The sequence below is a fragment of the Mizuhopecten yessoensis genome, unplaced genomic scaffold, assembly GCF_002113885.1.
Source record: "Mizuhopecten yessoensis strain PY_sf001 unplaced genomic scaffold, ASM211388v2 scaffold10033, whole genome shotgun sequence".
NCBI classification, from domain to species: Eukaryota; Metazoa; Mollusca; class Bivalvia; order Pectinida; family Pectinidae; genus Mizuhopecten; species Mizuhopecten yessoensis.
Window position 1 is genome coordinate 433,625 of NW_018408345.1, and position 27,346 is coordinate 460,970.

The following is a 27,346-nucleotide window of genomic DNA, read 5'->3' on the forward strand; positions in this document are numbered from 1 at the left end:
ACCCCGGATGTGTCATGGCGTCTAATCGACTGATTTGGAAGGCTGTCTAGCTCAAGAAAATAGCTAGAATAGTCCCCTTTTCAGCGTTTTGTGCGTTCAAGCACCATATAAGTATTTGCATTAATGGTAATGCATGCAAGGAAACAGCCCAGACTCGATGATGGGTAAGGATCTTAGGTATTTACATGACATGTCAGTTACAAGACTGTCAGGCCGCCATCTTTGTTGTCAATTTGCAATAAATTTGCGGAAAAAAATATCTTGTTTTGCAATATATAAAGTGTTTTTGGCATTAATTACTCTTGCATTTGTGTTTTTCAGGTATATGGAAAAGAGAGACGCCCATCCGTTCCAGGTAATTGGCAAAGACCATGCAAAATTGGATTCGTATTTTTAGACCATTCAAAAATTGAGAATTTTGAAAAAATACACCCCTAAATGCAAGAATATCAAAATAAGAAACCAATAAAAGTAACAAAGAATGGAACTTTGTCCATTCTTAGAACTGTCAGGTTTCAAAAATGAGTAATTAGAGGTCAAGTTTTGAAAAATAGCTTCAGTGTGAAAAGATGGTCATATATGGGTTCCAATTTGCCTTGGTAAGTGGTAAAACTGAAACAAAATCTCAGGAAAGGTTATTCAGAACGATGAAATAACCGTTTTCATTGAAATGGTAACAGAACAGTGTTTTTCAGAGTGTCTGTTGATATTTTATTGTCATGACAATTGAAAGTCTAGAGAAGCAATTTATATGACAGCATGCATTATAATAGTCAATGCATGAATGGAGCAGTCTGATAAACATTGAGGGTTCCATTTCTATCAGGTCTGGATACAGAGGTTTGTATAAATTTCCCTGTGAAGCATCTCCTGAAGGTTCTTTAGCAGACAGTTTCCCACTGTCCCACATCATGGTAAGATAAGGTGAATAATGTGGGGCCCTTGCAGAACCAGAGTATATTGGGCCTTTGTCGAATAAGAGCTTGATGTGAGGGAGAGATGCATGCAATGTATATAAACCTATAGGGCCATTGCAATACTTGTGTTTTTCAGTTTATGTATTCGTTGTGTACATGTGCTACACATTGCTTAGATGGTGTTTCCTTTAGCCTCTCTGGTTATTTTTTTGACAGATTTTAATTGTACATAGGATTACGATTGCCTTCTAATTTCGAACTAGAGGGAATTTCCCTTTAGCTCGGTGACCAGTAGAGCATGCGACTAGGAACCTGAAGATCAAGGGTTTGATTCCTGGTGGAAGCACACTATTCTCTTTACTCTCGCCTCGCACATCTATGACCAAGTATTAAACAAAGCATAGCTGAATTGAGTCATTTTGGTACATATATTATCATAACTATTGTACATACGCTTACAATACAGCATAGCCGATTCAACATTGATTTTGTGGACAACTCGTACACATTTTACACCTTTGTGTGCATACTCTTCACTGGTCATTAGTCTGGTGAAGGTGACAGTGTACATATCATACTAGTCATCAAAATGTCACATAGAAATTTTATTGGTTGTGTAAAAAGAACTGTTCATAAGCCGGGGATGAAACTAGGGGCCAAGACGACGGCACAGTAGCTATAGTTCGTGGTTGGATGCCGGGCACATGACAGTAGGGTTGCAGGTCCGGTACACGGCACAGCATGTATCTTTGAGCAAGATTCTTTACTCTCCTTGTTCCAGTCTTTGAGCTGTAAATGAGTAAGTGGTTGGGCAGTGCTAGAATTGTTGAATGCTCGCTGTGAGTGCCGAAATGGCAGCACCGACTGTAAGCTCCCCAGAGAGTTGAGCAAGATATTGACTGGTTGCAAAGGCCCTATAACCACGGATAAGAATTTGTGAACCGCTATGAGACAACCTACGATTTAGGTTGTGATAAAGCAGTATATAATAACCTCAAAATATTATTATTAATTATCTTTCAGCAGATCATTAAGAATATGTTTTTTGATTCCCCTAAGTGAGCTTCGACTTTTGGGTTGAAGGACTTGTCTATTTGACATGCATTTTGACCCTTCAGGGAAAGGGTGATTTGACTGCTGAAAGTGCATACAAGTTAAAGAGTCATTTAAAGTCCCAAGGGACCTCAGGCTTTCTAGTCCAATGTTTTTCCCAATTGTACTAAAGAAATATTTGCCCTAGCCGAGTTGGTGAAAAGCAGCTAGTATTTTACCAAGGTCACATGATCTTTATGTATGTGTCCATTAGTAGATTTTTTTTACTGAAATTGAATTATGATGTTAAGTAATTAGATGTGTATCATTTCATTTTTGGAGTACTAGCCCACAGAAAGATTTTGAAAAATTCTAATGGCCAAGTCTACATTTTGGTAGTAATAAAATAAAATTTGGTAGCCATGACAGAACTCTTCTTGTTCTGTTTTGAATATAACATTTTCAACTTAATTGCCCTAGAACTGTAATCTTTGGAGTGTTATGGGGAGGACTGCAACTGTTAGAAATAAGTGTGCGCCAAATGCAATGGCCCTTTGCATTGTTTATGTCTTGTAAATACAGTTGTAAATTCTCAACATCCTTATGAACTGGTTTCTTATCACTAGTCTTCCTATACTATAGGGAAATTGTCATAGTTTTACAGTACACTCAGGAAATTGTCATAGTTTCACATTACACTGGTGTGTTGTTAATATAACGATATGCTCACACCTTTCTGCTAATCACTTCCCGTTTTTGAAGATGGTTGCCGTGGATGAAGAGTTGCATTGTTCAACAGAATGTCTGTCGATATGATGTGTACTTCATTACTTGTACATTGTATTCAAAGTGTATGTACGTATACATGCACTCAATGGTATAGAACATTTACTGATCATGAGTGTTTTCAGGGTCTAAATAACAGTCAGGAATGGCATTTCTGCCCAAGAAAGTAAACAAATATTGACTTAAATCTCCGGGATGATTTTCTGGTACATGTACATAGATATATTCTAACCAGATAGTAGTCACAACCGAGTACTCTTGTTACCTGTACACGTTACATTCCAGCCCTAGTTTTGGGAATTATGGCAGCAAGGGCTTTTCTGGGTTAGAAGTTAAACACAAGTGTGCTTGTCGATCTGGAACTAGTACATTTCAGCAAGGCTGGTGGATCACTTTGGACTTATACAAATTATGTTATGACACAGGGGTCAAAACTATAGCTATGAAATCTTGGTTTTATGCATATTCTTTGCTGTGATCTGCTGTCCAAATATTGTAATAATGTAAAGTGGAAATTTTCCTCTTAGCAATTAGTGCTGTTGTATTTGTTGTGTTGATGGCATTCCTTTGAGAATATTTGCAGATGTTTCCACTATCTCAAAAGCAAACAAGTATTTTATTTGACTGAACCTGTATATATTTCATCACAAATTGTCATGTTATATCAAAGATTATCTTTGGTACTTTTCAGTCATCCCAGTACCCATCAAAGAATTACGGACTTGACAATTATGCAGACCGATACAAGAGAGATGGGGGCAGTTCTGACAGATGTCGAGACAACAGCCCTGCAAGCCGTCTCAGTCCCAGATATCACAACAAAAGCTCTTATTCTGAGAAAATTAAAGAGAGATACGAGAAAGGTAATGCATTTTTGAGAAACTGATGATTGCTTATCACATAGTCAAAACATTGCGATCCATTTGTTATCAGTTGAATATGTTTGAGTGAATGAAGTACTCTTCTCTAGTTACTATTTGGTTACACTGAATAAAATGAAATCTTGTAGAGACCAGTCATGTGAGCATGAACATAGAATATCTTCTTTTTTTTAACTTTCATTTTCATTTGAAATGAATATTAACATGATGTAAATAGCTGGTAGAGGACAGATGTTGAATGAATACAGTTGTCAAATTTTAGTTCAATATATATATATAGATAGTTAGCCTGTAACTGATGTAAACAATCACTCATTAGATAAACTTGTTTTCAGGATCAAGTAGTTTTCCCGACAGAAAGGCAAACCATAGCTACAGCAATCAAAGAAGTAACAGCCAAAATGGTAACTACGACAAAGGTGTCAAAAACAGCCGTGATGTCAAGGAAAAAGAAGGAAAATCAGAGGTAGTCACTATTGTTTAGTTCTTTCTTGAAAAGCTTCTCTTCATCTACAGTTAAATACATCTAATATAATGAACTCCAGACATTTATTTTTTAGAAATTAATTTTCTACAGTAAAGCCTATTTGTGACCTAAGAATTACAGTAACTCAGCTGGGGGACCTACACAATAAATCTACAGTAACAATCATAAATAATGAACCCCAAGGGACCTAAGAAAATAGTTCTATGCAGAAAAATATATTTATGATGAACTTGATGGGACCTTTAAGGCATTAGTTCACAAAAGATATGATTCATGAAAGAGTTTGATGCCTGTGAGACATATTTTTTATAAGAAAAATATACACCAGAATTTATTCTGAAAAGGGGGTGTTTTACTGATATATATATTAGTGCAGAGTTTATCCCCTTCTCACCACTATCTATTATCCTTTGAATTTGTTATTCTGAAAAAACAAATCAAAGGTGTCCTTTTTTTCTCTCGTAGAGCTACAATTTATCATAGTGTAGTCTAGGACAATTGAGCTATAACTTATTGGTATGCATGCATGTTTATTAGATACTACAGAAAGATTAAACAAAAAAAAATCATGGTTTGGTTTGTATCTTATGTCTGGAAAGGGTTGCCAGTACAGCATAACTGAAAAGGAAAACATTGTGTCTGTTTCCAGTGATTTTTTACCCCAATTTATGTGCCGACTTTAGGTACTTTCCCAATTCTGACCCAGTATTTTCCCAATTGCTTGTAAAAATATTGAAGTATGCCTTCTTATAAACTGTTGTACAACTATACAACTGTACTTTTTTTGACAAATAGAAGTTTATCTTGGGGCATTGAATTCAAGCTTCAAGTTTTGTTTACACATGAGGTTGTTTGAGCGCGATCAAACAAAATTTCCCTAATATCATACATCCGTAACATGTTGTAAAATTCCCAATTCATTGTCTTCGCGCAGTAAAATTCTGAATAATAAAAGGCACCGTCCCTTTAGAAGAAAAAAAGAGTTAAAAATCACCGGTTTCTTACATTGGGATGTCATAGCCCAAGCTTGTCAGTATGCATCACATTAACATTTGTTATTTTCTTAACCTTGTCCTATACACTTACAGTCCCAGAAGACGCCTGGACGAACCTGCGGGGAATGGTCCGAACATGTCAGTTCATCTGGTATGCACTACTACTACAACTGTAAGAGTGAAGTGTCCCAGTGGGAGAAACCAAAAGATTGGACAGACGGGTTAGTATAAGCTCTTCAGTGTTCTCCTCACTACCCATGGCTAGCAGTATTCCTGATGTTCACAGTTAAAAAAATCTTGTGTAAGAAAATGAAAGACTTATTAGTAGGTCAAAGTAGGCCAATGTTATAATTAATTTACCCTTCAAAAATAAAACATCAAATAAGACAAATCTTGTGGCCAAAAAAATCTTGGTTTTCAATATCATTGGCTATATGGAGACAGTGCTGATGCATAGATTTATATAGGATACATCCAACTGACTAGTTACAGCAGTTGATGCTGGGGGGGGGGGCAGTTTAGTTTTCCAGCCATGAGGGATTGTCGCAATGCCAAGCTTGCAGGGTGAGCTTGTGTGGAGACTAACAATTATAAGAAATCCATAGATTTAAAGACTGAAATTTTCTCAACCCGAGAAAGGTGAAAATTCTGTGTATGCTAGGGACCTGCAGCACATACACATCTTAAACTTTTCACCAAGATCGACATCTTATACTTCTAAATTGGACATATGTTTCATCCAAGTTTATACTTGATGGTGTATATATGTATTATTATACTTGCACCAGCCATGAAAACAAAGGTTGTTTTCCCCCAGGGTTTTTTAAGGCCAACATTCTATCTAGTTTATAAATTTACTTATGTACCAGTGTTTGAATTTTATGAAATTCAACCATTTTGTCAATTTGCAGACCTGGATCAAAGCCCGATTCCAAGCCCAACAACTATGCTCGGAGTGGAGGCAACATCAGCAGTAGTAGTTGTGGAGGAGGAGGAGGAAACAGCAGTGGAGCCAAAGTCAACTACCCTAATAAATGTGAGTGGTGACTGACTGGGTCACTAACTTGTAAACTCCTGTAGTAAAAGTCAACAGAAAGACAGATATTTTTTTTTTATCTTGATTGAGTTCACATTACAGAGTTTTATCATAAGAAAGCAAATTAACTGGAATCAAAAGTTACTGAAAAAGTTCAAGATTGTCTGCTACTTGTATTTTTGTCTTTATCTTATGAATGCATGAAATGTTGTCATCTTTACTTGACATGTATATATGATGGGTGTTGCACTATTATGAATAAGGATGTTTATACTGAATGATAGCCAAACCATAAATCAGTATGTGCTGGTATATTCCAACCAAACATACTAACCATGTCTTACTGGTTAACGAAAGTCGGTATTCTAGGTAGGTGTCAAATTTAAAAAAAACAGTCTTGGCAGGTTTTTCCTGTAATTTGATATAAAAAAAGACTCAATTCTTATCTTTTGCTCAGCGTATTATTATGTTCAATGTCATTTACTCAATGCAAAACCAACATACCCGTCTCTTGCATACACTACACACAGAGGCACGTCCTTAAATTACCTTAACTGTTAATTGAACATTAAACAAAATTAAACCAAACCAAACCAAAGAATGTAATGAGTTTTACTGTACACATATAGATATACCTTGCTATGTAAGAAATCTTAAAAAGCATGGAGCAAAGAATCATAATAAAGGAAATATCATAATTTCCCAATTGACCAAGAAAAACACTTGTAGTATTGGCCAAGTACCATAATAGTCATTTCATCCATAACAGGTATTTGTTTACCATATTGTAACAGCTATTTGTATTTTCCAGCCGCAATGGACAAGTCCAAACATTCCAGTAATGCTGCGGACCGAACATTATTGTCCGAGAAAAACCTCAAAAGGAGCATGTCGGATATTAACCAAACCTATCCCCACAGCGGAAAACCGGACAAAAAGTACATTATTGAAAAGTTCCAGGCCAGTCAGCACCTGGCCGTGGAACAACAGCACCTACGAGGGGCTAGTCAGTCCTCATCTTTGTCATCCTCTCACTATCGGACTCCTCATTCTTTGGAGCATAAGTTTGACAATGTCACAAACTTTCACAGAAAGGATGGCTCAGGGACATATCCTGACCCCCAGGGCAGCCAGGCAAACAGACGTTACCGTCGCAACAGCGAAGGAAATAGGTCATATGGTGGTGGTGGTGGTCATGTGACACCCAGAAAACACAATCATGGTGAGTTTGTCCATATGTATTCTCCTGTAGAACCGGATACGATAATGTGTGTCTTGTGTTCGTCCCTCCAAGGATTTACTTATATCATTACTGGATGATTCCGTTATTTGTTGGTAAGTATTGATATTGATTTAGGTGCTGGGAAATTGCTTCTTAAAATCAGGAGAAAAATGATATCCAAGAAGTAAAGCTATTATGATTGTATAAAGTGTTCATATTAGGATTCGTATTTGTCAGATTTTAGGGAATATCTGTCTATTTTGGTGAAATTCTGAATGAAAACTCTTACACAAATTAAATAAGCTATGACAATTTCTATTTTCCCCGACTTGTCTCCTCATGATGAGGTCCATCCTTGAAATTCCTGGATTCATGCTCAGTTTCGTTCTCCACTCCCATTGAACATAAATTTGAAGGCTTGCAGTAAGCTGTTTGGCTGGTTTCAGATATGAAAACCTTACCAATCGCTAGGCAGCTGATACCTGTTCTTTAAATATTACCTAATAGTGATACCCCAACTTCAAAGCCTGTCAATTTTACCATTATTTTTTATCTGCATTAAAAGCATCAGAGTAGTGAACTTGTATTATCTGCAAGGTGTTGCGTACAGAGCCTTCGATTGTGTCGTGACATTCCAGGGATGCAGAGGATTTGTGTACAGAGAGTGGAATTCTGGGGTTTCGAGGATGGATACTCTCACCAAAGTAGAAAGTTATTGCTTCTTACTACAGTGATTTTTGTATGGGCCATGCCCATTCTAAGTATATAGTCATTTGTTAGATCATAAAATGTATCTTTTATCTTGGAAACACTTTGACATGAATTTGCATATATATACAAAAGTTGACCTGTACATATATCCTCTGCAGGTGTTGACGTGACACAATGGCATTTACAATTTTGGGGAAATTGCATAACTCCAGATTTGATGGACATTACACAAAACATGTCTCTCTTTCTGTGGTTAGGTTATATTATATTGTATGAAAGAACAGCTGTTTATATCAAGTGTAAGTTAGTTTAGACTGAAATCGAAACTGTTTAGTATTTCTTTTATAGGATCAGGTATATGTACATTGTATACATTGATGCATGGTGCAGTTTGACAATTAGGTTTCTTTATACAGTCTCCTTTGATTCACTCTATTTATTCCTTTCATCCACTTTATCTTACAACTTTTTAGCATGATTTTCTCAAGGTTGGGGGAAACCATTTCCATTAATATCAAAGTTTTACTTTCTACACGAACAATGTTCGTAATAAACATGTCTCAACTTTTAATGATGTGACGAAATTGTATATTGTTCATGTCACTCGACCCGTGACGTTTCGTCTATCAATAGGGAGCGTACACACACTGCATCAGATAGGTTACAGGTAGGGTGTAGATCTAGCCCCCTCCCCTGTTATGTCTTACCTGATGCAGTGTGTATACGCTCCCTATCGATAGACGAAACGTCTCGAGTGACAAGAACAATATACAATTTCGTCACATCGCTGTACAGGTAAAAATGCAAATCACTCACTTAGTCATAGCTTGACCTCAGTCATAGCTTGACAAAGGGACCAGTCGGTCTTGAAACATTGCGACACGTTTAATATGTACATTGTTTGTGTAGAAAGTAAAACTTTGATATCACATATTTCCAAACTGATGAAACTTATTGAAGACATTTCAATAAAGTGTACAAATCCACAGCCTATACACAAAGACCAACTGTTGGAGGTCCAAGATCAACCCAGCCCCTGGCTGTAGAGATAGAATTTAATTGTAACTTTCTTCACAAGAAAAGACAGGTCTTGAGGGTAGTGTCACCAGTGGGTTGAATATTGCAATTGTTGTGCATAAATTTTGTAGATCTATAAGTATAAAATTTGATAGTAACTTTCTTTACAAGTAAAGACAGGTCTTGAGGATACGGTCGCCAGTGGGCTGAATATTGCAATTGTTATGCATAGATTTTGCACCTGTCAATAGATAAAAATATTTAAATAATATACGTATATATATGTACTTGTTTGCTGTTCTGTACATTGTGTTTGGCAATAGTTTATATATCTATGTATGCCCTACCATTTTATAGGGGGTAGTGGAGGATATAGTGCAACAGGTGTAGATTTTACTGTCTATATATAGTATCAGCGTTCCTTGTCCGCGATGCTCTCAGCTTAATTGCTGCCTTCGGCTGTCTTTAGCCGAGGGGACTATTGGTTTTATATAATAGCTATATTTTCAATTATAGTATATCAAATCTATCGTCTTGTAATATGATGTATATGTACATGTAACTGTTCTGTTTCACTGTGTCTTGAAAAAGGAGCGGATCGCTCCGAAAATTTGACAACCTAAACTTGTCCACACTGTTGGAATTACTTCTTTGCCCCATATAGTATACCTGGTGAGCTTATGCCATGTACCGCAGCGTCCGTCGTCAGTCAACTTTTCCTTTAAAACGCTACTAGTCATGAACGACTGAGCAGATTTTGACCAAATTTGGTCTGAGGCATCCTTGGGTGAAGGGGAACTAATTTTGTATAGAACCGTGGGTGTCGCCCCCCCAGGGGCCCAATAGGGGAAATATAGCAAATTCTTTAAAATTCTTCTTCTGTAGGAATGAAAGGTTTCTTCAAAGTTTTTACAAAGGTCAAGTATAAGAATACCTAGCTCGGGTGTTCGTTTTTCAGAGTCCCAAAGTTCAGGTTACTGTCATGATTTACATGTCCAGCAATTGGCCATGGCCTGGGGGCATTCACATCTTAGACATTTTCTAGTTTATGCAATACATATTTATTAGCCCACCATCATCTGATGGTGAGCTATTCAAATCGCCCTGTGTCCATGGTCCTTGGTCTGTCTTTAAACCATTCTTGTTATTGCTATTTCTCCGGAAGTACCAGAGGGATGTTTCCCAAATTTTATATGTAGGTTCCCCTTGGCCCTAGTTGTGCAACTTTTAAAACTGATCGGATAAACAACATGGCCAACAGGCAGCTATCTTGGATTTTGATAGTGAAGGTTTGTTATCGCTATTTCTCTGGAAAGTGACAGAGGGATCTTCCTCAAATTTTAAATGTATGTTCCCCTTCGATTCTGATAGTGAAGGTTTGTTATCACTATTTCTCAGGAAGTACCTGAGGGATCTCTCCCAAATTTGTTATGTAGGCTTCCCTAGGTCTGTGTAGTGATCAGATCAACAAAATGGCCAACAGGCAGCCATCTTTGATTTTGACATTGAAGGTTTGTTATCGCTATTTCTCGGGAAGTACTGGAGGGTTCTTTCTCAAATTTGATATGCAGGTTTTCCTTGGTCCCTAGTTGTGCAGGTTAACATTTGAGACTGATCAGATTAACAAATGTCCGACAGGCAGCCATCTTGGATTTTGAAAGTGAATGTTTGTTATCACTGTTTCTCAATAAGTAGTGGAGAGATCTTTCTCAAATCTTATATGTAGGTTCCCCTAGGTCCTTAATGGTGCATATTCACTTTTGAGACTGATCAGATAAAGAAAATGGCAGAGAGGCATTCATCTTGGATTTTGACAGTGAAGGTTTGTTATGGCTATAGCTATATTACTCGGGAATTACTGGAGAGATCTTTCTTAAATTTTTTGTACATCTACCTCTAACCTTCATCTCCAGGTTATATACTAATTCATATACAGCACTAACTACGGAAATACAGGGTTTTCACTAGCACACTGCTGGAGAAAAAGTGTTGAAATTTACGACCGGCTAATTAATTTGGATGTACTTTTATGCACTAAATTAATTACATTTATTGAAGTATTTGTATGGAACTTTTTAAATTATGTTGTGAAGAGGTTTAATTTCTTTATGGTGCTGACAAATATTACTGTGATCATGATTTGATCTTCAACCCCGGGCCCGTGCTAGCTGTAACCTTGCTATTGGGGAAATATTGGTGTATCACACTTATTACATATATGCATTGTCTGTATAATAGTCAAATTAACAAAATCATCAAATATTGTTCAACATGAACAACAGCACAGACCAGATAGGGTTTGACCTTGGACCCAATGGTGTTACCTGGCATGGTCTGTACTAGTTATAGCTTTGTGGTGATTTGAGCTTTAACCCCTGAAAACAATTTTGATTGCATTATTAAATGGAGGTTATATCATGCAGAAATGATCTGCCAATCAGATTACTGGTGCTTTTGATTTGGGGAAACCAAATGTTAATGGCAGGACAGAATCCATGCATGTACTACGATCACATGTTGATTTCTGTTGTCATGATAAGATAACTTGGCCAATAAGTTGATAACTTCACATCATCCGTGTCTTGATGCTTCATTTTTTCAACATCAGAAGTTCCCAGCACTAGCCTGGAGTGACAGTGGGGGCACAATCTAATTAAAATTATATCTTCACATCGCTCCCGTTTACTGATATGTCGTGTTGAAGATCTAACAACATCCCATAGAGGGGTCACGTCAGAGGTCAACATGAGTACATTATCGCATTTATAACAAGCCAATCAAAACGCGACATAACTCTTTCATTCAACCTATCAGAAAGCAGGACCTGTAGCACCTCGTAGCCCAAAATCCACTTTTTCGTCTGGTCCAGTGACAGTTTGAATATTGCGAAGCCTGTCATTGGTTAATTTTAGTTTCAGGTTGTTAAACTTTTTAACGACAACATCACCAGAAGAGGAAGGCTCCCTTATTTCAAAGCAAAATCCACAAATTGTACAAAAGTTGTCTTGTAGATAGACACGGCGTGTTGTCATGGGCGCCGCCATTTTCGATGCTCATTTGACACCTCTCGGTCTTTTATCATAGCAAGTGTGTTCCGAAATCATTACATCATCACTTACAGAAATGCGTAAGCTCTCATCTGATTGGTTAATGCAAAGGTCGCCTGAACATGACCCTCTATGGGATGTTGTTAGATCTTCAACGCGACATATCAGTAAACGGGAGCGATGTGAAGATATAATTTTAATTAGATTGGTGGGGGCAGGGTAGTACAGTAAATATGATATTGTACACTTCTGCATGTCTTGTATTGGATAACTTACATATTGAGTCTGTCGAGTCAGGTCCACCTACATACCCCTGGCTGTTAATATACTGTAGGTTACCAGTGTTAGGCGTTATCAAATACTTGTACAAAGTAAGCCTTGTTAATTATCCAGCCATGATATGCATGAACTCTTTGTTTTGGGGGACAAATACGTCTTTTTTTGTTTGTGCAAAACTGTCCCATCAAGTAAATCAGTAGGTAAAAGTATTTTGGCTTTAATTATTATTTTATAAGTCGGCTTATCCCATGGCGCAGCGTCCCGCGTCCATCAACTTTTCCCTTTAAAACGCTACTAGTCCTTAACGGCTCAAAGGATTTTGACCAAATTTGGTCTGGAGCATCATTGCCCAAAGGGTTCTCAGTTTTGTATAAACGGAGGGTATGGTTCCCCTGGGGGCAGAGAGACGGGGCCAAATAGGGGGAAAATAGGTAAATCTTTAAAAAATCTTTTTCTTCTCAACCAATAGAAGGATTTTGACCAAATTTGTCCTAGAGCATCTTTGGACAAAGGAGACTCAAGTTTGTATAAACGGAGGGTGTGGCCCCTCTGGGGGCGTGGGGCAGGGCCCAATATGGGAAATAGAGGATTGTTTTTCTCCTACTATACAACTGAAGGGATTTAAACCAAATGCAGTCTTAAGCATGACTAGGGACAAAAGAATCCAGTTTGTATAAACTGAGGTGTGTAGGCCCCCTTCTAGGGGCAGATGGGTGGGGCTCATTAGGGGAAAAAGAGGAAAACATCAAAGATCCTTCTCCTTTTGTACCGATGAAGGGATTTTGACCAAATTTGGTCTGGAGCATCATTGGTCAAAGGGTTCTCAGTTTTGTATAAACAGAGGGTATGGTCCCCCCTGGGGGCAGAGGGGTGGGGCCAAATAGGGGGAAAATAGGTAAATCAATAGAAGGATTTTGACCAAATTTGTTCTAGAGCATCTTTGGACAACGGAGCCTCAAGTTTGTATAAACGGAGGGTGTGGCCCCTCTGGGGGCATAGGGGAAATAGGGGAATTTTTTTCTCCTACTATACAAATGAAGGGATTTAAACAAATGTGGTCTGAAGCATGCCTAGGGACAAAAGTGTGGACCCCCTTCTGTGGGGCCCATTAATTAAGGAAAATAGAAGAAAACATTACAGAATCTTGTTCTAGAGAATCTTTGGGCAAAGGGAATTGAATATTTATAACAGGCAGAGGAACAGGGCCCAATAGGGGAAATAGAGAAAACATATTTTCCCTTCTGTACAAATGAAGGGATTTAAACCAAATGTGGTCTGAAGCATGCTTAGGGGAAAAAAACTTAAAAATTTGTATAAAAAGGTGCATGTGAGACCCAATAGGGAAAATAGAGGAAAATAACATGGAAACTCATTTTCTTGGTGTCTTTCCCACCAAAACTATTTATATGTACTTGTAGTTCTTCGATTCTTGCAACTTTGTTTCTTGTACTCCTTTGATAAACCTGTATATGGTACTCAGGCAAATTGAAAAATAAAATACCAGGTGAGCTATTAAGGCCCCTGGGCCTCTTGTAATTAGCTTATAGGTAAAGCCTTGTAGCTGTTGTTGAGTTTTAATTTGATGGCCTGGGCATATTATGTTTTCACATAAAATATAAGCAGGTGCTCACGCTGTGTCTTTTCAATATCTTGAGTATTTATTAACAGGTTATTGTAAAACTTTAATAAGAATGTTGGTTATTGCAAAGGTTTGAACAAGTTCAATAACCACCATTATCTGACTAATTTTGGGAGGCCACAGTTATAATCCCCTGCTCAGGGTCCTGAAGAAGCTCGACAAAACCGGTTAAAGAAACACCCAGCTAAAACGCAGAAACATGCCCTCAGTCTGGTGTTATTGATTCTCCTGTTTTGTTAAATGATTAAATCCGTTAAAAATGTCCATTTTGATTTTTCAGTTTAATATTTGTAAATCAGAATCACTTGTTCATTAAGGGGTGTAAATAAAAAAAAAACATGTTCAAGATACTAGCCTGGGGTTTAATATAGTAATCCATTAGCCTGAAATAAAATTTTCTTAGCCCCAACATCTACAAAATGGATCAAGCTGCCAACATGATCACTTGATCTATCTATATCACATTCACAAAAGGATGTTTACCTTTAAAAGAAAATGAAACTTAATTTCATATAATTCTTAAACCCAACTGATCATGAATGTCTTTGAAATTATTTAAGATTTTGTAACCAAAACAAAACAAAAAAGTTTTTGGTTGTTCCTGAAATCAGTCCGCATATTTACCAGTTCCAGTATTTAGAAAGCATTGAAACAAACACTGGGGATAGCGTGATTATTGCCAAAAATTGATACTTCATTCGTGAAACATGGCTCAAAACTGGGAAATTCTGTTGTGAATGCTGAATGTTTATTGCTCAAGTCTTGATTATGAATCGATTATGAATCTCGAAGGTTGGCAGCGCTGTAAATGTACCCCTAGAAAAAGTGGTGTTTTGTATACTGTATTCTTGAAATTAGTGTATACAATAATTTTGTATATGGAAAAATTTGGTGCTCCTTGTTTTGCCTGAAAAGCAAAGGTGACATATATATATATATATATATACGGGTCACCCCCGGCCGGTTGGCAGCGGTAGCGCCTGTAATAATGGTTACCATGTGATTAGTCCTTGAAGGAATACAATACTTTGATAAAAAATTCTGCACATGTATAGCATCAATTATTCACTCCTGAAGTTAACTTTGAACCAAATCTAAAATTCAACATGCACGGCCACCAGTGGCCATCCTGGCCTGGACATTGTGGAAAATTTTATGATTTCAGTGTGATATTTCCTTTGAATGCTTTTAGCTTGATTTGTTTGAAATTTTGAATCAATTTCCATTTTCGCCCGAATCTGAAAATCAACATAGCTGCCAGCAGGGGTTGGCAACACATTTATTTTTGTTTGATGTAACAGAAGCTCTACTAAGTGTAACTTACTGCTGTTGACATCATCAAATTGATTCTCATATGCAGGGAAAAAATCAATTGTAATTATGTACCTCCGCCCACTTATAATTACAAACATCACAGAAACTTATTAAAACATGGTATTAACTATAAACAAATGCCTATTGCCAATTTTGCAAAGTCTTCCTTTTAATGATGTAATGCTTTTGTCCTTTTACAAGTAATTTTCTCATGAACATCAAATTCCACTCTTAAAATGTATTAACTATGTACAGGATATGCTGTTTACTTATATTCCCTGTTATGATAAATTAGCCTGCATTGCGAAGAGTGAAAATATAAAACTGCGACGTAAACTTCCTGTTGTTCAGCTATATATGCTGGTACATTAAAGCCATCTCCAACACCAGGTATTTTCTGAGCCTATTATATTTCAGGTATGAAAAGTTACAGCTGAATGTGAATTGCAACACAGTCGTTACGTCATCTTATATATCCAGGTGTCACGGTCACTTTCGCTAACTGCACCCCTGGAATATGTCATAGCAAAATTGAAGGCTCAGTGTGCGCCACCTTGTTGATGAGACAAGAAGACTATAGTTTGATCCTTCGATCATTGATGTACACCAAAAGAACCTCAGTCACGTAATGGTATATTTTTTTTTACCCGAGACCAATCAAACAGCTATCTTCGTGCCTTCAATTTTGCTATGACATATTCCAGGGGTGTAGAGAATGAAAGTGAGCGTAACCCCTGGATATCGAAATGTCGTTACGTATATGTAATTATAAGCTCACACAATATGTACACACTTTGGATTTTTAACTGAACACACTTTCTTTATTTTTGTGTTTTGCAGACTCGCAGATAGATGACATGGATATATCACCGGGTAGTTCGCCGTCGAGCTCGCGTCGATCAAGTTGTGCAGGCACACCCCAGTTGGGTCCTAGCTCCACACCCATGTCACTACCTCCGTCTACGGCGGCAGCTCTAGCCGGAATAGCCCCCACAGGTACAGAATCACATGATACCACCAGGCCTTGTATCACTCCCTCCAATCTCATTCACAGCCTATATATATATATAGCCTCCACGAGAAATAAAAACACATACTCTCCTTTTCATGAACAAATTTATCTAAGCCAGGCTGATATCTCTTCCAATTTTGTATACTCTGTAGTATTATGAATAAACTGGCTTTGTACTAGCAACCATGATTTTAGCAATTTCAATGGAACTGTGAAAGACAAATTGTGCAAGATGATTATTTTGCAACATCCTGAATAATAGTGACTTTGAAAGATTGGATCAGTAAAATTGTTAGTAAAGATTCAATTGAGAAATTACACATGAAACTTCGGTATTGAACATGTTACTTTTCCTTTCTTGGTGCCAATTATCAGTTTCCTGGATTTAGATTTAGATGTACACTGTACTTCTCTTTCTAACACCACTGACTGGACACAATGTAGTAGATATAAAATATCAAACATGTTTTGGAAATTATGTTGAAAAGTTGAGTTCCATCTCGTAAACAGAAAATTAGGTCCTTGATATTTTTTTGGAGGTGTTATATTAGATCTGTGTCCACCCTTCTCTGATATGTGATCTAGCACTTTGTACAAGTACTTGATTCTGTGTCCAACACTCCTCCTCCAGGCGCCACCTCCCCACTCCTCTCCACGATACCCTGTCTGATATCCAAGCTCAGCGGCAGTCACAGAAACCAAGATCTAACCCACAAAGGTATGAACACGATTACACATGGTCCAGTCCAAGTTGTTCACTTTATTCGAGATTTTCAATAGATTTAGTGGCGACCATGTGTATTTCGATGTTCAAATCTTTTTTATACTTTTCCAGTTTGACATGTTTTTCTGGTAGCAACCGTTACCCAAATATTGTACAGTATAGTATTACACATGTGTCAATGTGTTTGTGTGTGAATTAACCCTTTCACCCCAAGGTAACGTTAGTAGACTCTACCATGCATTTATGGGGATAAGTCCATTATGGTCTACGTACGGTTGTGAAAGGGTTAAAACATGCTAAAAATGGTCAATAACTGATATCCTATCATGGACATGGCTAAAAGTGAATAAAGTTCAATATACAAAAATAGAATATGAAGAATCATTCAATTAATTGGCACGAATTACGTATACATAAACAATGTTTTGAAAAAAACCTTTTTCTTCTGCAACATGTGTAGTGTCACATGGCTTATATTTAATACAAGTCAGTTCATTTCCACCTGTAAATATTTTGGGTAACTTGCAAATAAAATAGGGTGCCACTTACAACAATAATTCGGGATTAAACAGTCTTGTTTTTCATTGTATTACTGTACTCTCCACTGATATTTGGATCTTGGTTGCTAGCTTGAAGTCCTGTTTCCAATTGTCACTAACATGTTATAATTGGTGGTTACACTGCACGTTTTATCTAATTTTCCCCATTGGTATCATTTGTTTGGTACATGTCTGTTACAACATTGGCTACACGGGTTATCACAGATTTTCGTGCCTTAATGTTTATAATGCACAATGTATTAGTTTATTGTCAGTTGTTATGATATTCGAGCCTGGGTATTAATTATAATTACTTCGGCCAGAATTGGGATCTTTCATCCATTGATTTTTAAAACATTGAGTCGGCTAAGACTGAAAAACAAAATATAATGATTTAGTAATTATATAAATGTGATGAAGTGTGCAGAGTATTTTCAGTAGGAAACACATGAATGGTTTAGGTATCTGAAGTCTCTTAAAATATTCTATTAGATCAGATGAGGAAAATCTGAGGTAACCCATATAGAGAATACAATGATCATACCCTTTGTAATACTATCCTTCTTAACCCTTTCACCCCTATGTAACTTTAGTAAACTCTACCATATGCATTGGCCTAGATAAGTCCATTATGGCCTATAGATGGTGAAAGGGTTAAGTGGGAAAATGTAATTTAATGCATCATGTTAACATAGTATTTTATCTTTATCTATAATGGGTTTTCGTGCAGTTATAGGAGATTGTGATGGAACATGTGAAAAGGTTTTCATTTATTAAGACACCCATGCACACTGAGCTAAAGAGAGAACCTCAGGACAAGTTTCACTAACCTCCTGTGGAAACAAGTTCAACATCCATCCTATCATGACCATGTCAATAAGAAGTTATAAAAATGTTTGCAGCAAAGCTTGTTTTCTGTAACCATCTTCGAGTCATCTCAACTTCATTTCTATTCCAGTTGAAGTCACATTCCCGTGATTTATTTGCGTTGTCTTAATTCCGACGTGTTCAATATATTACACTTCTCTTTAGATTGATGGGGGGGGAATTAAAACATGAGCCTATTAATGTACTAGTACCGGTATATATTTGAAAATTTCATTTTTGTGGCTAAAGTGTTCACAGTAATATACACTTAAATATTGTTTTATTTGATAAATATGAAATTGATAAAACATGTCAAACAGAGTTACGCACTATGCTGAAGCCCTTAAAACTTCTTCTCAACAACTGCTTAAAGATATTCATACTTGGTCTTGGGCAGGTAACAATCTTTGGATTGTGAACCAGCATGTTTAAAGGTGTATTCCAAGGGAGATAACTAATACTGTGGCATTCTTTTTCAGCCTTGCAAACCTTACAGAGATTACAAGAGGTGATTAGTCGCCAGATAGCACAGCAAACAAGTCCTGGTAAGTACATATAAACACAACATTTTCTGACAGTTTGCCAATACTGTATTTGTTGTTGCCATGTAACTAAAAAAAATAAAAAATAAAAATAAAAAAAAACCCCATCACTTGTTTCTAGGGTACAGTTAACCAAATGGTGACAATGTTATATAATTAACATCTCACTATGTACATTATCAATATTGAAGTATACAACATATCAAAAACAGTTATAAAGGATTTTTTTAATCAAAAATATTGGTTTTAAATGAATCATTAAAACCAGTCATTAAGTTACATCTGTAAAAGTAAATGAGATGTTTTCCCTAGTACCCATTTACCCAGATTTAATGTCCCGGGTAATATTTATCAATACTGACCTTGTTTGGCTTGTTATAGTAGAATTAGGTTCGATTCATACCACTGTAAAACCTTCGAAAAACCTGTACCAGTACATTTGTGAATATATTTTCAGGAAACCCACCCCAGCAATCTCCCAGGCCTACAAGTGATGTGCCAACTTCCCAAACCGCACACCAACAACAGGCCCACCACAAACCCCACCAACACCCTCATCATCATCAGCCCCACCCCAGCCCCACCCTACACAACTCCAACATGCTTCTCAGCCCACAAGGTCTCCACTCCCATCACCCCAATCCCCATCCCCATCCTCACTCCCATCCTCAGCCTGACAACAACTCCCAACATCACCATCATCTCCACCCTGCTGGCCATAGAGAACCTCCACACACCCCAGGGGGACACAGCTCGTCATCAGTATACGGCAAGCTCAACCAAATCTCTCGCCATGACGAAGACCACCACATGACTGGGCCAGGTGGTGGTGAGAGTCCCCTGTCGGAGACCAGTCAAGGACCCTCCTGGTAAGATCTGGCTACAAGTTAGTAGGATTGTAAGCCAGTACAAGTAGGAAAACCATTAATAGTATTTAGTTAACATGAAGCCAGCACCAGGTGCAGATAAGATGTTGCCTAGCTAGTACCAAATTTAAGGAATCTTGAGCCAATACTAAGAAAAAGAGATGTAAACCAGAGTAGTACAAGTATAGTAGGACTCGAAGCAGGAAATGTAAATTAGAATAATAGTTTCCTTTTCAAAATTTAATTCTGCAGTTCAAATTAGTTATATTCACTGGGAATATGATTAGACATAACTCTTTGACTGAAACAGAACTTAAAAAAAATATTTTTTTTTTAATATAATTTATAATTTGGTTTTATCAAAAGGTGAACTAAACAACACTCCAAATAACTTGGACAGATATGTTTATCCAGACCTACATAATAGTCGAATACTCCTTGTAATTCAAATAGTCGAATACTCCTTGTAAATCAAATAGTCGAATACTCCTTGTAATTCAAATAGTCAAATACTCCTTGTAATTCAAATAGTTGAAGACTTCTTGTAAATCAAATAGTCGAATACTCCTTGTAATTCAAATAGTTGAATACTTCTTGTAAATCAAATAGTTGAATACATCTTGTAATTCAAATAGTCGAATACTCCTTGTAAATCAAATAGTTGAATACTCCTTGTAAATCAAATAGTCGAATACTCCTTGTAATTCAAATAGTCAAATACTTCTTGTACATCAAATAGTTGAAGACTTCTTGTAATTCAAACATATATGTAAGTTCCAATTTACGTACATAGCTTCAACATTCCCATAGTCAAATACTTCTTGTAAATCAAATAGTTGAAGACTTCTTGTAATTCAAACAGATATGTAAGTTCCAATTTACGTACATAGCTTCAACATTCCCAGAACCTGACAAATTTGAAATCATTTTTGTTTTGAGATGACCGGTGATTGTACTTTTAATTTCTGTTAACAGTTTAAGTCCAGGATCCAGTACGACAAGTTCTCAGACAGCTGCTGTGGCTCATGCAGAACTCTCAGCTGCTGGCATCACAAAGGAGACGTCTATGGGCATCAATCCAGCTCTTAAAAATTACTATAATGAAAAATTAATAGGCCATGTGCTAGGCTGGCAGGCTGAGCATGCCGAGAGACAGGTAGGATTAATATGTTTAAGGAAAGTGTGTTTATGTTCTACTACAACTTGGGTCACTGCAGTGTGATAATCTATGAATATATTGATTAAAATTTGAATTCTTTTTATCATTCTTGAGAACAGTGGGATTTATCTTGCCTCTCTTGAAGGTTTACGCTAAGGTTAATGGCTATCAAATATGTTTAAATGAACATGTTTTGGCATCTTTTTTAGGAACAGATAGTACACAAATTAATAGAGCATAAACTTTGTTTATAAGATGAGGGTGGGGGGAGGGATGGATAGAGTTAAAGGGGGAAATATGAGCAGAATATCTGATGAGTATTAAACTTTGATTTGTCCTTTGTTTTGACAGGCCAAAAAGTACAGACAAGAAAATCTTACTATAGATTGTATGCGATGCAGTCAAGTGAGTGTGGAACTAAAGCGTGCAAGGTCCCTCGTACGGATTGCCGAAATTCAGTCAACATTACATGAACAAAGGTACACAAATACATAAGGGTTTTGTTGATCCAAACAGCACTGTTGAAGTATATTAAATACTGATATTCAGGGTTTACACTTCAGAATCACTTTTAGTTCCCTAATATAATGGTGAACTATTTCTCAAATTTGTATCTTGTGTTTAACTCGCCCTGCTATTAACTATATAAATGACATAATAATAAATTAAATCTTTCCAATTGTACAGAAGTATACTAATCTTGTACATTTTCGTTCTCTTTTACAGAATATTATTTTTAGCTCAACAAATTCATGAACTAGAGAATATGAAGCCTCCGTCATTTTCATCATCACATTCATTTACGTCATCTTCGCATTCTTAGGACAGTGTCTGTCATTGCATTTGAATTGTTGCTGACAGAACTAGAGATCTAACTGGAGGCCAACATATCCCCGCAAGACCTTCTACACCAGCTGTAGGTGGACAAGGTTACGTGGAACAGTGCCATACAAAATGGAAGAAAACCATCCCCAAAGAAATCTGGAAACTCTACGGCAAAGAATGTGATTAATTTAAGTATTTCAATCCATGATGTATTGTTGTTAGTAGTCTGTTTGTGAAAATTTGACTGCAGATTAGCTGAATGCAGAGGCGATCAATTTTATGTAAGTTGTGTGCGAGAGGATTTTTACCATTTCTGGGAGCTCTAGCTTCATATGATATCTGTGAAAAAACATTGATCTATTGTCACTGCAATACATAGCCTACAACCAATTGTCAGACATGTAAAAATTTGACAAAGTTTTTAGGTCACCTGAGCTTTGCTCAAGTGACATTTTGCAATCCCTCTTTGTCATCGTGCAATGTCCGCCATTCTTCACATGTTAACATTTACATTTTAGATTTAGACTGAAATATTACTGAAGACATTTCGTTGATACTGAATGGGAATGTTACTGAGTCTTGTTCTTTTTTGGTGGTTGATCAAAAAATTACCTTAAACTCGCATCCTATTTGGCTGATTCAACTGAAATTTAATAGGTATGTTTGACTGACGATCCGGAAAAAAAGTCTTATCTTTAGGATAAATCGGAAATCTATTATGGCAGCCCATTATGGCAGCCCTGAGCCGAGACATTTACAAATTTCTTCTCAAGACCTGCTCCATACAAAGGTTCCTTTATGATGTTCCAACACAATTTTCTTAGCTTCTGTGCCTATCTGCTGTCCAAAATGCCCACAACTAAGATACAATACATAAGCCAACCAGACATCTACTGGTCTTTTCCACAGGCTACTCCACACTATAGACACTTGCTATTTGATATAAATTAACACACACAGTTTTGTGGTACTCTGGTAGTCTGTGTACTCTGGTAGTCTGTGTAATATCAACCTTTCTGCCAAACAGATTTAAGTCCTTGCTCCAAACTCAAATGACTGCGGCATTAAGAGATTCCTAGGTGACTGTTAAGGCCCCAGAACCTCTTGTTCCTTTTAGAATTGAAAACACTATAGCACGCATAACTGACTCAACAATTGGTTTCTTATGAAAAAAGAAATATGGGAATCTGAAGGGACAATAGTTGGATTAGTTCCATGGCTGGGCCATGCCTTCTGGTACAGATATATGATATTAGAGATGGATTTGTTTAAATATAACAGCTTTTCTTAACACGCTTGTACCAAATTAACAAACAAACAAAAATCATAATCTTGATATATCTCGTAAAAGTAAAGTGTTTATTGGAGTGGTACAACTTTCATTCATACATCATCATCAAATAAAAATAAATTCAGCCGGAACAAAAAGGCATTTAACATGTTTTATGGTTATGGTCAAGTATCGCTGTTGTGTTTGTACTAGAGTATGATCTGTTTACTACTGCATTTAAACATCAGTCATTTTTAGATGATCGCATATTGATTTAAGCTTATATTAATAAAAAATGATTTTGGGTATTTGGAAAAAGCTATCAAATTAATTTATATTCTCTTTATACCTATATGTATATATACAAAGAGATGTCATTGACATGTACCAGAAGTGCTACCTTGATTTTATCTTAATTGCATTTTTTCCATCTTGTATTTGTGATTATTGTCTGTGTTTTTTTAAGTACTGCAGAAATATGCAATGTTTGCATTTGTCATGCTATAAAATGAAATATTGAAGCTTATTTTTTCTATCAGAGGGCAGGGAAACAAGCATTTGTCTTGTTAAAAACTTCCTTGAGAGGTTATTTAAGATTAGATCAAATCAAGCTGGGATAAAATACTTCGATGTGGGTGAAAACAAAGACTTCATATTGTTCAGCAGTGAAAAATAGGGATCAAACTTGAAAGTGTGATATCGACAAAATAGATGTCCATCGTTCAATGAAATCCTGGTAAAATCATAGTTTGAATCTTTATTATTTTTGGCAATTGTTTAGTTGGGGCCAACACTTTCTGTTTATTAAATTCCTATATATATATATATATATTGATCCCACCATGAATTCAAATTTTAAACTTAGTCTCCCCTCTCATTTTACCTTTGGGCCTAACGAGTTGGTCTTCTCACTGGAGATATCACTTTGTCAGTCCTTCCTGTGACAATGACACAAGTGTTCACATCCTCTCTCACATCTTCTGATCAATGATGGTTAACTAACAGTTCATATACAACCAGACAGTAAGTGTTAATATCCTGCTGGATCATTGGATACTTAGACCCATTTCGCATGTCCAGTTCAAAAGGGTTTATCCGTTTATAAATGTAACATTTTCGGGTATAAATCATGGTGGACCTGCAAATGGTTATTAAGGCCTGGTAATTTATAAGTCTTTGCCAAGGCTCGCCTGAAAGCAGCGTTAGAATGACCAGGTCCTACCATACTTTATAAACTAATGACTCTGGTCCAACCGGTCCAACCATTTGGATCACGATTAACGAAAGCATCCCAACAACCTAGTATCAGGGGTAATAGTTTGTCATTCAGGAGCTGATGGCTTCCACCGCAATACTAATCAGCTTCTGTCCCACGCAGTCTATATTATATTCAATATGTGGCCAAAGACAAATGGTTGCCTGAGTTTAGTATCTTGTATCAGTTTCTGATAATGTCGCAGGGACATTCATAATGTGACCAGAGTAATATATTATGGGTATCGGGTGTCCATTTGAACATAACGAAAAGCAATGTCTGGAAGAAGAAAGACTGAATTTATTTCATTTTGAAGTGTTTACAAACCGGTACAATATTTATAGACTTATTTTCAATGTCCCTTTAACGGTTTACTAAAGTACATCAGGATCTGCTGATTGGTATGCTTGTGTTCAGTTATAATGAATGGCTATCAATACATATTTTTAAAAAAAGCTCTGAGGTTGATTATTTGACAGTAAGCTGCATTCAAAATGTAAGTTACGTTCAAATTAAAAAAAAAAGTAGCTGTGTTTTAATTTGTTTACATTTTGATTGCTGATCTTAAAAACACTTTTTTCACTTTTTCTGACCTTTGCCGAGTTTTATTGTCGAAATGTATAATTTGTATCAACCATATGCTGTATTATTTGACTGAATTGTTTAAGATATTTTGAAATTCTGCGTTTTGTTCAGGTTTTGGTTAAATATTGTGTATGAATTACATTTTTGTTGGGACACCATGAGAGAACAAAATGTATTTTGATTTACATACATTTGAACATGATTGAAGCTTAAACAATGGAATTACAGTATGATGTTAATTTCCTTGATGCTAGAGCTCGAGGGACTTTTGAGCGATTGATGTGGGTCAAACTTTTACCTTTTGAACATGCAGTGCAGTTCACACTCTGTGTCACATTCTTTTGATGGAAATAGTGCTATACACAATGTACTGTGTATGTCATGTCTCTCGAACTGGTTTTTCTGTTACACCTGTCAGAAGTAAAACAATTATTAACAATATTCACGCTTATGACAGAAGGCATATGGTTGTGGGAATATAATCGAGATGTACCAGAATGGAATTAAAAGACTACGTTATCCTTGGTAACCTTGTTATGTAGGTAATGTAATTTTTCAGTGTATCCGTGGAACATGAAGGAATAATATCTTAATTGAACTTAAAGTTCAGTTCAGCAATCTTGTTAATTTGGGACAGTGGTTTTTGTAAAAACATTTTTATAGCAATAATTTTCCAAGTTCCCACAGCTAGGTTTTGGATGGATTTGGTGATTCTACAGACCCTGAAGTATCAAGGTTCGGACATAGTGCCAGTTTATCACGGTGTCACGTGATTTGGTAGAGGGAATACGTGAGTGAGTTGGTGTTGAGCTAAGGACCATTGGCATGCAGCTTTTGAGTAAATAGAGGGGTCAGGAAAGGGAGGCAGATCTTTTTGTCGGCATACATGTGACTGGGTGTGATTGTGGGTTATGGTGAACCTACTTTCCTGACAAATGCTGACGGTTTGAATGACGTGTTGTGTGGTAGTATTGGGTAGACATACCACTATCTGATATGTTTGAATGCTACATGTTCTCTGTGTGTACTGTCGGTTGGTCGGCAGGCTGCCCAGTTGTTTGAATGCTGTATGTATTTTGTGTGTACTGTTTGTGGGCTGGCAGGCTACCCGATTGTATGAATGCTACATGTTGTGAACGTCTCATTGGGTGCTGGCCGAGCAGCCTAACGGGTGTCTAGTATTTCTTTGTACATAAAATAGGTGTGACCTTGTACAGAACACTTTCATCAGAATTGGATTCCAGTTGCTTTTGATGTGGAGTATTACTTTTATTAGCCTCTCTTTCTTTTTATCCATCACAAAACGTAATTTCCTTTGCCGTCTTCAATTTGAGGTTCAGATTTTGTCATTATTAGTTAATTGTCCTAATATATTAACATTTATATGTCATCCTATTTGTTTATTTTAGTATTTCATCCTTTTTACTTTAATTGTTAGTTAAAAGTACTGGTCAACCCTTTTTTCACTTACAAGAAAAAAAATGGGTTTTTCATTTCGTCCCACATTGTTAAAAAAGTAAGGGAGACAATGACTGTTAACATCGAGGAGTTCTCTCCCCTATTCCTTTCTTAATCTTTACCAACTTATAGGTACATTTCTATGAATTTCTGTGTAGTTTAACAGGTATTATTTCTCGACCTTATTTATATCCATTTATGGGCTAAATGAGTAAAACTCGGCTCACCACAAATCTATATTTATTTTTTCACGTAATGGACTGGACAGAAATAGGTGATGATATTCATGGCACACTTCCCAAAGGGGCATTCTCCCGAAGATGCATTGATATCTCGTTGTGGCCAGGTAATCTGCCTCCTGTTTTGTCTCCTGTTTACTCGCCCCCATATCCAGTTTCTTCCGACTTCTGTGTAACCACATTGAAACATGGGAATCGGTCAGTTTATCACAGTTCATGAGTATGTCTGCTACTGTACTACGTATTTAACTGCATGAGCTTATGATGCACCACTAAACAAGGGAATAAACATGGTGTAGATAGCGTCATTGTTCTCTACATGTTTATAGTATCTGTTGAAAGAAATAAAAAAAATAAAAATACTTGAAATAATTTGTCGGTTGTGTTCTTTTGAAGAAAACCACTATAAAACAGAATTGTTCCTTATTACTTTCAAAATTACGTTTCAAACCTTTTTTGACCATTTTGAATGGATCAAATCTATTTTGTCATATACTCAAGTTTTGTTACATCGTAAAAAACAACTTAACTTTTCAATATCTAACGTCACAAGAAAAAGGATGTATAGGGATCGATCGAGATCTCTGAACCTATACAATTTGGTATTAAAAACTGCCCGCCAAAAATGAAAGAAAATATCAA

General features: G+C 36.7%; 1 protein-coding gene across 2 annotated transcripts; it reads left to right on the forward strand.

The window, feature by feature from the left end:
* On the forward strand, window positions 1-27,076 carry LOC110459309 (WW domain-containing adapter protein with coiled-coil-like). 2 transcript variants are annotated; one of them, XM_021511497.1, is made up of 14 exons: window positions 1-164; window positions 322-355; window positions 3,427-3,598; window positions 3,952-4,082; window positions 5,192-5,319; window positions 6,010-6,134; window positions 6,946-7,356; window positions 16,204-16,359; window positions 17,007-17,093; window positions 18,985-19,050; window positions 19,505-19,916; window positions 20,889-21,069; window positions 21,424-21,551; window positions 21,799-27,076. In XM_021511497.1, exons 1-14 carry the CDS (start codon window positions 124-126, stop codon window positions 21,893-21,895), a joined length of 2,169 nt encoding a protein of 722 aa, XP_021367172.1. In that variant the 5' UTR covers window positions 1-123; the 3' UTR covers window positions 21,896-27,076. The 2 variants fall into 2 exon arrangements, with proteins under 2 accessions (XP_021367172.1, XP_021367173.1); XM_021511498.1 differs by lacking the exon at window positions 17,007-17,093.
* Window positions 27,077-27,346: the final 270 nt, after the last annotated feature.

Bases quoted from the DNA above. Each gene is read 5' to 3' on its own strand.
- LOC110459309 (XM_021511497.1), top strand. From the start codon at position 124: ATGGTAATGCATGCAAGGAAACAGCCCAGACTCGATGATGG. The intron at 7,357-16,203 runs GTGAGTTTGTCC...TGTGTTTTGCAG, and splicing joins ACCCAGAAAACACAATCATG to ACTCGCAGATAGATGACATG. The intron at 21,552-21,798 runs GTACACAAATAC...TCTCTTTTACAG, and splicing joins TCAACATTACATGAACAAAG to AATATTATTTTTAGCTCAAC.